This window comes from Dendrobates tinctorius, unplaced genomic scaffold (assembly GCF_039654945.1).
Source record: "Dendrobates tinctorius isolate UK_male_01 unplaced genomic scaffold, ASM3965494v1 ptg000011l, whole genome shotgun sequence".
NCBI classification, from domain to species: Eukaryota; Metazoa; Chordata; class Amphibia; order Anura; family Dendrobatidae; genus Dendrobates; species Dendrobates tinctorius.
The window spans coordinates 27,452,916-27,470,129 of NW_027361679.1; the positions used below are offsets into that span (position 1 = coordinate 27,452,916).

Below are 17,214 nucleotides of genomic sequence, written 5' to 3' on the forward strand. Positions count from 1 at the left end.
CCAAGGGCAGAAATACCATTGGGGCAACTTGTATCCACACTACTCTTTATATACACTAGCTGTAGTTCTATAAAAAAATCTCTATATTTTATTTTTATAATTTTTTTGCCAGTTTGAGGTTATTGTGTCTTGGACCATTACATTGTGTAAAGTCAAGGATAATCCACTATACCAAATGTGTAATAATAGGAGATCTAGGTACCAGCACCACCTACCACGTAGCCCCTAGAATCACTAAATCCCCATGGTGGATTATTGTTACCCATATTTGATAATGTTTTTGAGGATGTAGCTCATCCTCTGTCAATCATGTATCTACGTCTATGAGCTTGTACCTTCTGTATCCGTTCGCCTCTATAAAATAATGAAAACTTTGAATTTGAAAAATATAAATAGGTAATATAGGATATATGACCAATACTTTTGATCTCACTATCTTCTTATCATTTTTCCAAAACGTCTACCATAACTGTTCATATTCTATCTTATTCTCTGAAAAATGAAACTTTTTGTTTACCGAATGTTTCTTTTTACTTAGATTTAAGCAGAATAAAACACGGAGAATATGAACTGATAACACCGATAAGTACTGACGCCGAGGGACACCATATTTCCAATATTCTTTCCATTGGTCACAAAAAAAGATTGGCAAGAGATACATCAAGTAGTCGCCAGCCCCTATACTTTAACATTACAGCCTTTGGAAGAGAATTTCATCTTAAATTGAAGCCGAACACTCGTCTCGTCGCTCCAGGGGCCGTGGTGGAGTGGCATGAAGGCCCTGTGAATGCTGAAAACAGAAGCCATGTTGGAAATAAGAACCACGTCTCAAATAGCAGTGAGGAAGTATGGAAAAAGGAGCCATTGTGGACAAATTGTGCTTATGTCGGAGAAATATCAGATCTCCCTGGAGCATCGGTTGCATTAAGTAACTGTGATGGTCTGGTAAGATACATTTTCTAAGATTTCTAGATCTATTTTCCTCTTGTAGTGTTGTGAGGCTTTGCTTTATCCTAGGTTCTAAAGCAGAAATAGCACTCGAAGAATGCTGAAACTTCACTCCCGCAAAATACTGTTTTTCTGCCCTTAATGTAGAGATGGCAACATATTCCCTACCTTGTCAACTAAAACCTCTCAGTTAAAGGGGTATTCTCAGTTAAATCTGTATATATTATTTATTATTACTTTCAGATGTCTGATATTCATGTATTTGTCACACCAGTTGTTTTTAACCTATAACCATAAAAGGAAACTCGATGTGATTTAAGCAAGTTATAACCTATCTATTGGATAAGTAATGACGATTTGACCAATTTGGGTCACACTCATGGGCTCCCCACCAATTTTAAAAATGGGGATTGATTGCATCTAGTGGAGCGAAATGGAGCAACAGGTTTCTGATATGTGTCCTGTTACTCAATTCCAAGTCAAAGTCCCATAAACTTGAATGGAATTTTCTCCGCTGGATACATGTCCTCTATTCTGATGGTCAGTCTAACAGCACCCACACCGTTCTAACAATTAACACTTATCCATCCAATTCTAACATGCTTAAACATGAATACTGCTTTAACACCTACGCCGAGTATTTTTATATTTAAAGGAAAGGTGTCAGAAATAGTGATGAGCGAGTATACTCGTTGCTCGGGTTTTCCTGAGCATGCTCGGGTGACCGAGTATTTTGGCGTGCTTGGAGATTTAGTTTCTGTTGACGCAGCTGCATGATTTGCACTGAATACATGTGAGGAATGCCTGTTTGTTAGCCTGAATATATGTGTGAATTTCCTATCTAGCAGCTGCAAATCATGCAGCTGAGGCGACGAAAACTAAATCTCCAAGCATGCCAAAATACTCGGAGGACACCTGAGCATGCTCAGGAAAACCCGAGCAACGAGTATACTCGCTCATCACTTGTCAGAAACATTTCACTCCCCAAACTTTTTTTATATGTGCATATAGCTCTTTCACAGACAATCCTAGCAATATCTTTACATGACCAGTTCATTCCTCCATTACTGTGAAATCAGCCTGTGAATGGATAAGCAAATGAGGCTGAAGAGCTAATGTAAATCTGAAGCCTCTGTCACTCCAGCTCTCTTCCGCGTCCCAAGCCACCTCCTCTTACTTGACTGAGAGCCTCTATGCTCTTGGACTTTAGACAAAGACGCAGTCAGTCAAGCAGGAGGAGGCAACACCAGGCGAGGAATAGAGCTGGAGTGACCGAGGCTTCATATCTACAAATAGTTCTTCAGCCTCATTTGCATGTTATGGATACTATTTGCATAGTATTACTGGACTTGTCTTTGAAAGAACTACATGTGCATATAAATAGTTTGGTGTGTGAAATACTGCTGACAAATTCTCTTTGTGGGTAATTCTAATGTTTGGCTATTTAGTGGATTTCTCACTTTACCAACTGGGCAAGATTGTGTAAGTTTGGTTGTGTTCTAGTGAGATTAATCCAGTTGAGAACTCATCAGATATTGTAAAATCGCTTCAATATCACACTTTTAATGCTTTTTGACTCTGTACTGGACTTTACTCTGGGTCCATTCTCTTTTTACCCATTGCTGGACATACAGTAGCACTTTTTAATATTCACCCCGAGCTGACACCAGTACCAATCGCACGCGTTGCGACCCAATGCTCCTCAGGATTCAAGAGGCTTGAAGAAGTGCTGGCTACTGATGAGAAGAGTGCCCAGAGAGTTAAAGTGTATGTTACAGCTTTACGTGACGCGCGGTTTATATGTGTTACGTACAAGCCTTTGACTTTTTGTATATTGAAATCGTAAGGAAATGTACAGGGTGGTATTTATTTCATAGTGCGTTCAAGGTAATAAGCTATGGCATTCCGACATACACATTTCCATATGTTTCTTAGCAAAATCCACTTTATTCTTATGAATTAGTCTTTTTTTAAGTTACAAGCCCTGGCTAATCCTTGATACTACAAAAATATTATACTTGAAAATGTTAAAGTGTGATCAGTATATTTTCCACGGGAGTCAAGCAGGCCTTTAAATCACAAAAAGATACTGTGTGGCTGAAATGTTTTAGGATAAAATCAGATTGAGGTCATCGCCAGGTAGACTGGAAGACACTTTGGCCTGCATCTCTATGCCACACTAAACACTATTTCTAAAAAACAGCCTGAGCGGGCGGGTATTTACTGTGGTAACGCCGTGGTCTACCAGGGTAAACATTTTGAAATCCCAGATACACACTGCTTGTAACCCACATGTGCTGCAAATACTAATTCAATCAGTGTTACAGAGTAAAAAACAACAGCAGCTATTTTGTGTTCATCTGGTTACAGTAGAAACTCCCTTTCCCTTGGGACCACATCTAAAAACACATTGGAAGCTGACCTTCTTCAATGGGTTGCTTAAAGAAGACTTTAATAGAAAGCTGTGCTAGTTTCTGTAGTTTATGAAAGCAATTGCTGCTTGACTCCATTTGCTTTGGATTTGCATTGGCTTAAATAATTACATCTGACACCTCTAAAAGCTGAAAAACTAAACTTATATCCCTAAAACGATATTGTTGGACCCATATGTTGCACCAAAGCATAACTATGCCTTGTTGGATCCTGGCACAACTCTTTCTTTGTCCAAATAAAACCTTCATAGGTAAAGGGAATCTGTCACCCTTTTTTTGGACTATGAGCTGCCGGCATCAACATCAGGGGCTTATCTACAGCATTCTGTAATGCTGTAGTTAAGCCCCTGATGTAATCTGAAAGATAAGAAAAAAGTTAGATTATACTCACCCTGGCATTCAGTCCAGTCCGATGGGTGTTGCCATCCGGTCCGGCGCCTCCCATCTTCTAACGGTGACATCCTCTTCTTTCCATCCTGTCGTGGCTCCAGCGCAGGCGAACTGCTCTGCCTTGTTGAGGAGAGTCCTGCAGTGCGCAGGTGCAGGTAGAGGTCTGGCGCCTGCGCACTGCAGTATTCTGCTCTGCCCTCAACAGGGCAGAGCAGTGCGCCTGCAGCGGAGCCACGACAGGAAGGGAAGAAGAGGATGACATCGTATGAAGATTGGAGGCGCCGGACCACAACACCCATCAGACCCAGACCGGACCGCCCCCCGTGTGAGTATAATATAACTCCTTTTTCTTCTCTTTCAGGTTACAACGGGGGCTTATCTACAGCATTACAGAATTCTGTAGATAAGCTCCTGATGTCGATGCTGGCTGCTCATAGTCCAAAAAAAGGGTGACAGATTCCCTTTAAATGTTTCTAGAACCCTATTCCGTGAACACTTTTGTGAAACATTTCTTGAAGTTATTGCTATTTAAAGGGTCATGAAACATATGGGTAGCATCAGATAAAAGAGTAGGGTGCCTCATTAAAGGGGCTGTCTCATGAAAGCAACCTCTTTCCATAGGCCGTATATGTTTGACCTGCTAATAATCTCAGGCTAAACCTGTCTTACAGAGCTTGTTATTCATCTTAATGGAGGCCATGGAGTACTATAAACTGTATTCCAAATTATTATGCAAAAAGAGTTTAGGAGTGATAAGGTTAGAATTTTTTTGTTTGTCATTTAAACTCATTGATGGTGATGTGTGTCAGGGCTCTTTATATCACTGAAAGCAATTGCAGATACCTGTGCAAATTAGTTTGGCAGGTGTGTCCAAATAAAGGCAAGACTACTTAAGAAGGCTGTTCCACATTATTAAGCAGCCTACATTTTTGGCCAAAATGGGAAAGAAAAAGGATGTGTCGGCTGCTGAGAAGCAACAAATTGTGGAGTATTTACGTCAAGGCATGACTACAATCAACATTGCCAAGACACTTCATCGTGATCATCGCACAATCAAGAAGTATGTAGCTGATTCCCAGCACACACGTGTGCGTGCTGATAAGGAAAAATTGAGGACTCTTTCCAACAGGCAATTGCGTCAGGTAAAAAAGAGCAGCTGCAAAAATGCCTTGTCATAGCAGCAGACAAGTTTTTGAAGCTGCTGGTGCCTCCCACGTCCCCCGAACAACAAGATGCAGGGTTCTTCAGAGGTTTGCAGCTGTGCGTAAGCCATCCTGTCGACCACCTCTATCCACTGCACACAAGCAGAAACGGCTCCAGTGGGCCAAACGATACATGAAGACTGACTTCCAAACTGTTTTGTTCACCGATGAGTGCCCTGCAACGCTCGATGGTCCAGATGGATGGAGTGGAGGATGGCTGGTTGATGGACACCCCATGAAAACACGGCTAAGGCGCCAACAAGGATGAGGTGGAGTAATGTTTTGGGCTGGAATCATGGGGAGAGAGATTGTCGGCCCCTTTAGGATCCCTGAAGGGGTAAAGATGAACTCCATAATCTATGTGGAGTTTCTAAAACAGCACTTCCTGCCATGGTTCAAGAGGAAGAACCGTGCTTTCCGCAGCAAGTTCATTTTCATGCATGATAATGCACCGTCTCATGCTGCAAATAACACATCTGCATCTCTGGCTGCTATGGGCATAAAAGAGGACAAACTTATGGTGTGGCCACCATCTTCCCCTGACCTCAACCCCATTGAGAACCTATGGAGCATCATCAAAAGGAGTGTCTATGATGGCGGGAGGCAGTTCACATCTAAGCAACAGCTGTGGGAGGGTATTCTGTCCACATGCAAAACAATTGAAGCACAAACCATCCAAAAACTGACAAATTCAATGGACGAGAGAGTTCAGAAGCTTCTTTCGAACAAGGGGTCCTATGTGCAAATGTAACATCACCTAGAATAAAGTTTTGACTTGAAAACTGTTTGATTTTATTTTGTAATAAGCTGATAATGCTTATAATTTCACAATTGACCATTTTTTTGTTCAAAATAAAAATAAAAAGGTTGAAAACTCTGCTGTGCATAATAATTTGGAACATGCATTTTGAGTGTTTCTTATTTTTAAAAATATACTGTTTTCATAGGCAAATGCAAAACACCTTGGTGGCGAGAAAAACGCCAATTGGCAAAATGCCAAAAATCCCCAACAAGGGAAACAAAATACCAGCTCAAACAAGACATGTGTAAGAAGAAACAAGAGCTAGTAGGCAAAAAAGTATAAAAAGATTCCATTTTTATTAGGTAAATAATCAGGACTTACAATAATTACAGATATAAAAATAGTGAGACCATAGCAGAATAATCCAGGTGCGTCACTGGGAGGAAGTCAATGCCCAAAAATGCATTTAACACCTAATGAGGGGTTAATGACCAATATATAACATAGCAAAAAGGTATAAATGCTAGGAGAGGACTCAGAGCGGTAGATAATTGAGGCGTATGCGGCAATTCACACATGAGGCGTAAGCATGTAGCAATATGCTTGTGTAGGTAAAAGCTGTAATAGGCTAGCTGCGCTGAAGACGTCTCATAGGAACCAGTGCCAAAATAAAAGACCGAAAAAAGAGACTCACCAGTAATGTAAAGGGCAATAGACAAGACCCCAGGACCGGGTAAAGAACCCCAACGCACGTTTCGCATGCACACCGCACCGCTTTCTCAAGGGGAGTATCTGCAGATTGTGTAGAAGGACCTTATAAGCACATGTGACCAAATCAGCTGATGACCGCTGGACCAATGGTAACGCTGGAAGCCGCGCACCCGCACTGTGCATCACAGGGCCCAGGGGAAGCAGGAAGGCGTCAGTTCCCCAAGCGCACGTGCCGATGGAAAGGGGAATTCCCAGAGAGCGCGCGAGGGATATGTGAGACGCCCCCTGCACTCACCGGGCCCGCGAGCACAGCGCACGCGCGCACACAGCGTGTCCGACAACAGTAATGGTAACCATAGTAGCAATAGCCACAGAAGATTTAACCCAATAAGGGATGTCATATAAACATGACATGTAACTAGAGGTAACCTATTCACAAACAACATCATGTGTGAAGCAATATATATATAAATAGAGACATCACGGGTTAAACTAATGATGATGACCACAAACATTAACCCTGAGAAAAAACATCATAGGAGAATATGTACAGCATACACAATATGGAGCCTACGCGTATAGCATAATGAAAGTGCACAGTGCATGGGATGACATATATAAGCATACAGGCATATTAATTTAAAATGTACCAGAATGCAAAAAAAAGGAAAAATAAAACAACATTACAAAAATACACCATTTTTCGCAACATAGATGTCAAGGAAGACAATTTTCTCAGGAAATTTGCAGAACATTGGCCACGATGAGTAATGGATCCGGAGGAGACAAGAGTGCCTGAGGTCCAACCTCTTTTTCTGGGCCCTCTCGGAATATGTCTGTCCGGGCCCTAGGTGTTCTTTCTTATATGTTAATTTTATTATCATTGGTCTCCCTTTGTGACCCCATACCCGGGTAGTTTTTGTATCTTTTGTAGTTTTGTTTTTTATTATTAATACTTTTTCTTTTTAATTTTCATGTTTATTAGTTGGACCTCAGGCACTCTTGTCTCCTCCGGATCCATTACTCATCGTGGCCAATGTTCTGCAAATTTCCAGAGAAAATTGTCTTCTTTGTCATCTATGTTGCGAAAAATGGTGTATTTTTGTAATGTTGTTTTATTTTTCCTTTTTTTGCATTCTGGTACATTTTAAATTAATATGCCTGTATGCTTATATATGTCATCCCATGCACTGTGCACTTTCATTATGCTGTACGTGTAGGCTCCATATTGTGTATGCAGTACATATTCTCCTATGATGTTTTTTCTCAGGGTTAATGTTTGTGGTCATCATCATTAGTTTAACCCGTGATATCTCTATTTATATATATATATTGCTTCACACATGATGTTGTTTGTGAATAGGTTACCTCTAGTTACATGTCATGTTTATATGACATCTCTTATTGGGTTAAATCTTCTGTGGCTATTGCTACTATGGTTACCATTACTGTTGTCAGACACGCTGTGTGCGCGCGCGCGCTGTGCTCGCGGGCACGGTGAGTGCAGGGGGCGTCTCACATATCCCTCGCGCGCTCTCTGGGAATTCCCCTTTCCATCGGCGCGTGCGCTTGGGGATCTGACGCCTTCCTGCATCCCCTGGGCCCTGTGATGCGCAGTGCGCATGTGCCGCTTCCAGCGTTACCATTGGTCCAGCGGTCATCAGCTGATTTGGTCACATGTGCTTATAAGGTCCTTCTACACAATCTGCAGATACTCCCCTTGAGAAAGCGGTGTGGTGTGCACGCGAAACGTGCGTTGGGGTTCTTTACCCGGTCCTGGGGGTCTTGTCTATTGCCCTTTACATTACTGGTGAGTCTCTTTTTTCGGTCTTTTATTTTGGCACTGGTTCCTATGAGACGTCTTCAGCGCAGCTAGCCTATTACAGCTTTTACCTGCACATGCATATTGCTACATGCTTACGCCTCATGTGTGAATTGCCGCATACGCCTCAATTATCTACCGCTCTGAGTCCTCTCCTTGCATTTATACCTTTTTGTAATGTTATATTTTGGTCATTGACCCCTCATTAGGTGTTAAATGCATTTTTGGGCATTGACTTCCTCCTAGTGACGCACCTGGATTATTCTGCTATGGTCTCACTATTTTTATATCTGTAATTATTGTAAGTCCTGATTATTTACCTAATAAAAATGGAATCTTTTTAGACTTTTTTGCCTACTAGCTCTTGTTTCTCCTTACACATATGTTTTCATAGGCAGTTTGTTCAAAAACATTGCAATTATACTAGAATATTAGATGACTGGAAAATAACAATGACTGCAATTCATATAGGTAATTTAGAGAAAATATGAGGAAATATTTTTTGCATAATAATTTGGAACACAGTGTATACTAAAAGGAATGGCCTTCATTCATATCAATATCAAATGATTGACGGGAGCAGAACACACAGTGATCAGTTGATCATCTCTGGGTTTACATTATGAAAGCACTTGTCTTTTAACCCCTTTAATGAAACTTATAGCCAGCCGTTTACGCAGCCAAATGATTGCTTTTAAAGAGCACAGTAAATAGTCATAAAAGAAAGTGCAGGTGAACGGATCCTTTTAGTTTTCGCTTTCACATTAGATGGCTGTCGACCTAACGATGCTTTAGCTGATCGTTTGGATGATAGCCATCTTTGGAGACTATCCCATACGTAGGAATGCTCGTTTGTCTGGGGTCTTCTGTTGTTCTCCATGAAAAAGCCATCTGTTGACACCGTGGCTTGTGGCTTACCTCCAGGAAAATAATGTGATTGGCAGTCTGAAACTGGACTTGCGCGATTGCTATCTTCCCCGACCATCAGTGAGCCAGCACCCGTGTACATTTTAGATCATCCTCCAAACCTGTCAATATTGGTGGGTTCGTCCAGCATTAGTCTAATGTGTATGAGAACCTTACGGTAGCCTTAAATATTAGTAGATATTGGATGAAGCTGATGATGTGAAATAACTAACAAGATTCAGCAGGCGAATGATTAATGGGATGGCCAGTGCTGATGGATCACAGATAGTCATCATCTGGAATAAGTCTGCTTTGTTTAAAAGTCTTGTCCAATAGAGTGTAGCCCATAAACCTTCCTTCTGAAAGAATGTTAACAGAAAGATGGGATGGCTTTTGCCTGGTGTAATTGAGCATGTATGGACAGTTTCAGTGACCGAAAAAGCCAAAATGGACTATATAAGGAAAGAGAAGTACGGCTGATTAGGGTGCTCAGACCAAGACAGACACTTGTTTTAGATGGAAAAGAAACTTCTTTACTTGATCATTATGTCCTCACAAAGCTTTTCGGCGGTGAATCCACCTTCATCAGGTGATGAATGAAAGATAAAATTCATGAGCAATTGGGTAGATATCCTTCGGATTAAATTGATCATTTTCAGTAACATAACTCTAATAGTTACCACAGTTGGTTAGTTAGAAAGTGGTCAGATAGAACCTTCCTCCACTGGAACTTCAATTGTTTGGTAGTTCTGGGACTCTCGGTGTTAGTCATTTTTACGAGTTTTATTTTAGAATTACTGTGGTACTCCAAATGCGATGTGATTTTCAAGGAAAGATGACATTTTATAGCTCAAGAATGGTGTCCTTTTATTAGAAGATGATCTGTTATGTTCATATTACTAAAGTCTTTGTTTGTCATCTCATCCGGATGTTTTCCTATTGTTCTCATTTATTAGAAATTTGTACTGATTTTATGTCATTCCGGTTATATATGAAAAGCTGAACCATAGCATTGAGCAATGCAGTTGAGAAATATCTTGATTTACTTGAGGAGGAAGGAAAAATGAGACCGTGGAATAAGAAGTGGCCTCTTGATAACATGGAACCTGTCACTGCTGGCCTAATTCCTCAAGAGAATATGGAACAGGTTCAAACATGCAGCGACTGCTCGATGACTGACATACTTATCTTGTCCTCTTCAATTCAAACCCATATCCTCAATTGTCCGAAAAAAGATGAAAGGCGCCTCACAGTAATATTGTTGAATTATCTGTTTGGCAAGAGATGAGGGGACTTTAAAAGTATATGCCAATTGCTTGTGTTTTATACTGCACTTACATCGATCCTGTTTAGAATTCGTGTCTGTTCTTAGCTTTCTAAAGTGGATATCCCAGTAAAACGTTACTTGGATAAGTGGTCTTCTTGACAACTATGCTTACAAAATCATTTTGGATGTTCACTTTGAACTTTCGCAAAATGGCTCGTTCAGCCATTATTAGAAGTGAGCAAATTGGCCGACTCCATTCATTTATCTATCGAATTTCCCAGCATATGAGACAATGGGGAAATTTGCTTATTATCATTTTGAGTAATCAATATGTGAACCCAAAACAATAGATAACTAGTAGATAATAATTGGCCTTGTGTGCCTTTTAAAGGGGTTCTCTGAGAAATATAATAAAATAAATAAAATACTACACATTTAAATATTAAACATTTTGCTATATATAACTTTATTAAGCAAAAAAGGTATGCTTGATTTGAATTATGACAACTGCCATTTATCATTGGTTGTGCTGCCCTTCTTAGATTTTAGAAGACATTCAGAAGGATGAACTGCATGAAGAACGTGAAGAACAAGACAGTTGCCCTTAAACTGTCAGGCTGACTGAGATGAATGTTGATTCTCAGTCAGTTAAAAAAGGTGCTTCCTTCAGTCATATCGTTGCCTTGTTTTCCTCTTACCGAAAATAGTTTTTGCTGTGGCTTGGGTATGCTTTGTAAATTCAGAAGTATACCTCCCCTCTTTTTCCTCTGCTGTGAGATGGACCAGCTCTAATGTTGGGATGGACACAGTTCCAACGCCAATTACACTAGCCTATCCTTTGGCAAAGGGCAAGGCAGGGAGGTATAGTTCAGAATTTCCACATGACACCCCATGCCGATGTTGACAAGAGGAAGTTGGTCGCCAATCTGAGCCAGGTAGATAGCAAAATGGAAGGAACTAGGTATGGAGACTGAACATCACAGAGATGTAGTCAAGTTTAATGTTGGTCTTGGAGGGTCACTTTAATGACAAGTAAATTGTGTAAATTGTCATTGACTTGAATTGTCGTGTCTGTCTACCGCATTTTATTCTCAGTGTCTGTTGTGTGTTCCTTTTACTTTTGCCGTCAATATTTCACGTGCTGTTGGTGAGTTGTTTGGTCCTAAGTGCTCAGTGTCCATTCACTGGAGTGCTACCTGGATAGTCAGTAAGCAGGAGGACATTTCGGCATTCAACATTTGTTTTGTTTTAATAGTACCGGTAGAAAAAAAATATTAAGTGGCACTCACCCTTAACCCCTTAACGACCGCCGATACGCCTTTTAACGGCGGTAATTAAGGGTACTTAAACCACAGCGCCGTTAATTCACGGCGCTGTGATTTAAGTGAATAGCGCCCCCCAGTGTCGGATTTTCTCCGGGGTCTCGGCTGCCAGGGGTAGCCGAGACCCCAGAGAACATGAATCGGTCGGTTTTTACCGACCCCCGCTTTTGCGATCGCCGTTATTAACCCTATAACGGCGACCGCAAAAAAAAAAAAAAAGCCGCGATTTTACATTTCATTTCTCTTTCCTCTGATGTGATCGCACATCAGAGGATAGAGAAATAGGGTCCCCGATCCCCCCGCTCCCCTCCCGGTACCTCTCCCTTGTCCTCCGTCCCCTCCCGGTGGTCCCGCGCCCGCCGGCGTCATCTGATGGGCGCCGCCATCTTGAAAATGGCGGGCGCATGCGCAGTGCGCCCGCCGGGAATCTGCTGGCTCCGGCTGGCAGATTCCATTCATTATTTTGATCACTATGATAAACGATCATAGTGATCAAAATAATAAAAATAGTACATAACCCCCCCTTTTATCACCCCCTTATTCTGGCACACATAATGAAATAAAAAAAATATTTTTTTTTTCAGTTTTCCATAAGGGTTAGGGTTAGGGTTAGGCTAGGGTTAGGGTTAGGCTAGGGTTAGGGTTAGGGTTAGGCTAGGGGTAGGGTTAGGGTTAGGGTTAGGCTAGGGCTAGGGTTAGGGTTAGGCTAGGGTTAGGGTTAGGCTAGGGTTAGGCTAGGGTTAGGGTTAGGCTAGGGTTAGGGTTAGGCTAGGGTTAGGGTTAGGCTAGGGTTAGGGTTAGGCTAGGGTTAGGGCGAACTAGGATTAGGGTTAGGATTAGGGATTAGGGTTGGGATTAGGGTTAGGGGTGTGTTGGGGTTAGGGTTGGAGCAAGAATTGAGGGGTTTCCACTATTTACCCACTTTGGGGGTCTAAAAATTGGGGTCTAAAAAATCACTTTTGTGGAAATAAAAAAGACTTTTTATTTTCACGGCTCTGCGTTTATAAACTTCTGTGACGCGCTTGGGGGTTCAAAGTGCTCACCACACATCTAGATAAGTTCCTTAGGGGGTCTAATTTCCAAAATGGGGTCACTTGTGGGGGGTTTCCACTGTTTAGGCCCATCAGGGGCTCTGCAAACGCAACATGATGCCCGCAGACCATTCCATCAAAGTCTGCATTCCAAAATGGCACTCCTTCCCTTCCGATCTCTCCCATGCACCCAAACAGTGGTTCCCCCCCACATATGGGGTATCAGTGTACTCAGGACAAATTGCATAATAACTGTGGGGGTATGATTTCTCCTGTTACCCTTGTAAAAATAAAAATTTGGGCGCGAAAAGATCATTTTTGTGGAAAAAAAATGGATTTCTTATTTTCACGGCTCTGCGTTTATAAACTTCTGTGAAGCACTTGAAGGTTCAAAGTGCTCACCACACATCTAGATAAGTTCCTTCATGGGTCTAGTTTCCAAAATGGAGTCACTTGTTGGGGGTTTCCACTGTTTAGGCCCATCAGGGGCTCTGCAAACGCAACATGATGCCCGCAGACCATTCCATCAAAGTCTGCATTCCAAAATGGCTCTCCTTCCCTTCCAAGCTCTCCCATGCACCCAAACAGTGGTTCCTCCCCACATATGGGGTATCAGCGTACTCAGGACAAATCGCATAATAACTGTGGGGGTATGATTTCTCCTGTTACCCTTGTAAAAATAAAAATTTGGGGGTGAAAAGATCATTTTTGTGGAAAAAAAAATGGATTTCTTATTTTCACGGCTCTACGTTATAAACTTCTGTGAAGCACTTGAAGGTTGAAAGTGCTCACCACACATCTAGATAAGTTCCTTAATGGGTCTAGTTTCCAAAATGGGGTCACTTGTTGGAGTTTTCCACTGTTTAGGCACATTAAGGGCTCTCCGAACGCAACATGGCATCCGATCTTAATTCCAGCCAATTCTGCGTTGAAAAAGTCAAACGGTGCTCCATCCCTTGCGAGCTCTGCCGTGTGCTGAAAAAGGGGTTTACCCCCACATATGGGGTATCGGCGTATTCAGGAGAAATTGTACAACAAATTTTGTAGTTGATTTTCTCTTTTAACACTTGTGAAAATAAAAAAAATTGGTTCTGAAGTAATTTTTTTCCAAAAAAAAGTTAAATGTTAATTTTTTCCATCCACATTGCTTTCGTTCCTGTGAAGCACTTAAAGGGTTAATAAACTTCTTGAATGTGGTTTTGAGCACCTTCAGGGGTCTAGTTTTTAGAATGGTGCCACTTTTGGGTATTTTCTGTCATGTACACCCCTCAAAATGACTTTAAATATGATGTGGTCCCTAAAAAAAATGGCTTTGTAAATTTTGTTGTAAAAATGAGAAATCGCTGGTCAACTTTTAACCCTTATAACTTCCTAACAAAAAAAAATTTTGCATCCAAAATTGTGCTGATGTAAAGTAGACATGTGGGAAATGTTATTTATTAAGAAATTTATGTGACACATCTCTCTGATTTAAGGGCATAAAAATTTAAAGTTTTAAAATTGCAAAATTTTAAATTTTTTTGCCATATTTCTGTTTTTTTCATAAATAAACACAAGACTTATCGAAGAAATTTTACCACTATCATGAAGTACAATATGTCACGAAAAAACAATCTCAGAATCAGCAGGATCCATTAAAGCGTTCCAGAGTTATAACCTCATAAAGGGACAGTGGTCAGAATTGTAAAAATTGGCCTGGTCATTAAGCTGCAAACTGGCTCTGTCGCTAAGGGGTTAAAGTGAAATTCACATGTATAGTTTATTAAAAAAAATGTTTAGCGCCCGTTTTGTGCTATGTTTGTGCCAGATGAAGTGTATTCGTATCCCAAAACGGCCATCGCTCTGTGAGTGTTGTCTGTGTGCACACTCACACCACTGTGAGCCACACTTTTTTTCTTCATTAAATCACACATGTGAACTTCACTACCAGGGTGATGCCATTTTCTTTTTTTCTTTCACTTGTTACTTCTATTTTAAATGCATTTGCTAATGTTAGCACCAACGAAAGGCTTTGAAAATTTTGCCTAAACTGCTTTTACATGCATGGCTATTGTTGCTCCTCTGAAATACTGTAGTTCTAGATACATTAGTGCAAGAGTTTTTCTATCCTGCCTTTTGAGGAGTTTGATTTTTTTTTTTTTGCATTGAGTGCTGTCTGTGATTGGTCAAGCTGCCGAATATTTCTAATTGTCCTAAGGCCTAACAATTCCAAACATCCTACAGTTGAGTAGACCTAGTGGTCTGATGATTATTCTTTGATCCCATGGTCTATTGGCTAGTGACGTGAGCCAAGTAGCTGGACAAAATAGTGATAAAGATCAGCTGCATTGTAACATGTTAGGACTTTGTGAGTCTTTGGGTAACTGTTGAAAATGCACGTCAATGCAAGTAGAAAGATTTTAACCACAGACTCGAGTTTCTTTTACCTTAATGTAGAATCTTACAATGTCTGCGACTGCATTATTCCCCGAATTCCATGAATATTATCAGTTTGATTTCCAGGAAATACCGTAATTCTATCCATCTGCAATATAGATGGGTGCTTGTGTCATCTTGTCTGATAAATTGTTCTTGTTCCTAGAGTTGTTTGGTCACTATCAACATCACAAGAGAAAATACAGAGACGTACAGAGCTATCTTGTTTAGAACCAAGCACAATTTACTTCCTAATTTCAGAACATTAAAGTTAAAGTAAAACGCCCATCAAAATTTATATCCTTTTAATATATTGCAGTCATCATATTATATGGCCACTATGTGTTTACAATTGGCTATTTTGTCCTACTCAGTTCATGCTTCTCTTTTCCATTAGGTCTATGCCATCACGAGATTTACGATTTAAGATAGACTTGCTGAATTCTTCTAAGCTCTATGTAGAAACAGGAAGTCTCTTCCTTGCATGAGTCAGCACTAGAACTACAATTACACTTACTCTAAATGGGACCTTTCACCAGGTCAAAAGTAATCAGTTTTTGCTCTTATTTTTTCCTGCTGCTCCCGAGTATTCTGGGTGTAGTTCACTGGGTTTTTGAAGAGCAGCCTAAGTACAACCCCCCCATTAAATCATGTGAGCCACGCCCCTTGGGTAAAAAACATAAAAATTGACACCAAATAAAAAGGCCATATCTCTGGACCCATATAGTGGATTTAAACGGAAATAAACAAAAGCTGGCCACTTTTACCTGGTTCTCTATATATCAATGGTTTGTCTGTATAAGGGTGGTTTCACATTAGCGCTTTTTAAGCGCACGCACGGCCGGGGGTAGCTCCGCCCCCGAGCCGGCTCTCTGCCCGGCGTGCCCGCCCCTTGCTTGTAGCGCCGCCTCCTAGCGCACAGCGGCGCCTGCGATCGGCGCACCCTATCTTTAGCATAGGGTGCGCAGATCGTGCGCAGGCCGTGCGCTAGTTGCGCTTTGACCTGCGCTGCGCACTTTTGACGGTGCGCCGTGCGCGCCAAAATCAAACTTTTCGGATTTTGGCGCGCACGGCGCACCGTCAAAAGTGCGCAGTGCAGGTCAAAGCGCAACTAGCGCACGGCCTGCGCACGATCTGCGCACCCTATGCTAAAGATAGGGTGCGCCGATCGCAGGCGCCGCTGTGCGCTAGGAGGCGGCGCTACAAGCAAGGGGCGGGCACGCCGGGCAGAGAGCCAGCTCGGGGGCGGAGCTACCCCGGCCGTGCGTGCGCTTAAAAAGCGCTAATGTGAAACCACCCTTATGAAGCACAAGTTGGGTCTTCAGAGAGGGAAGGATATTCTCTTTATCTGGTCTTCACTGTGGCCTGGAGCCAAAGATCCTGAAAAGGGTTCTTTATTAAGAATAAATACCCGAATAGTGCATATGAAAATCGTCTTTCTAAACTTTAGAGCCCATTTCATGAAATAAGAGAACCCAATTGAGACCTTCTTCAGTTCCACAAAGCTAGAATGAAAATTGCCACTAAGTTTGCAGTCCCCAAAGTATGTTCAGGGAGACAAAGTTAGTGGAAATTTTAGATTCTAAAATCTGAGAAAATCAGGAAAGTTGGATGAAAGGGAAACAACTTTCTGTGGTCTTGTTTATACTTATTCTAAAGTTCTAGATTTTATTTATAATGTAAAAGAACCTATCTCACACGTCTTCTAGAATGCATTTAACATTCTGCTGTTTTACCAGCAAAGTCGACACATTTTTTCTATGACAATGGACATTGCTATGGGAACCTTTCACTAATTAGCACATAAGCAATTTCCAGAGTGATGTATGGAGTTGCCAAAGTAATAAAGTCTGGCATCCTCTTAGGTTGTATGGAATATAAAAGAGCAAACAATGTCATTTTAATTTCAATGAGAAGCTAATCTCTCAAAATAAGCTCGTTTTTTTAAAATATAAATTACGCCGGACTTGCCAAAAAAACGAGCTCGCTGAGCACTTCATTAAAATGTACTTATGGCTCTATTAAT

General features: G+C 41.3%; 1 protein-coding gene across 1 annotated transcript in view; it reads left to right on the forward strand.

The window, feature by feature from the left end:
- The window catches only part of ADAMTS3 (ADAM metallopeptidase with thrombospondin type 1 motif 3), a 278,244-nt gene that overhangs the window by 22,378 nt on the left and 238,652 nt on the right, over positions 1-17,214 (forward strand). The window contains exon 3 of the mRNA XM_073590493.1: positions 539-945. Within this exon, the coding sequence (XP_073446594.1) occupies positions 539-945 (407 nt within the window). The remainder of the gene's footprint in view (positions 1-538; positions 946-17,214) is intronic.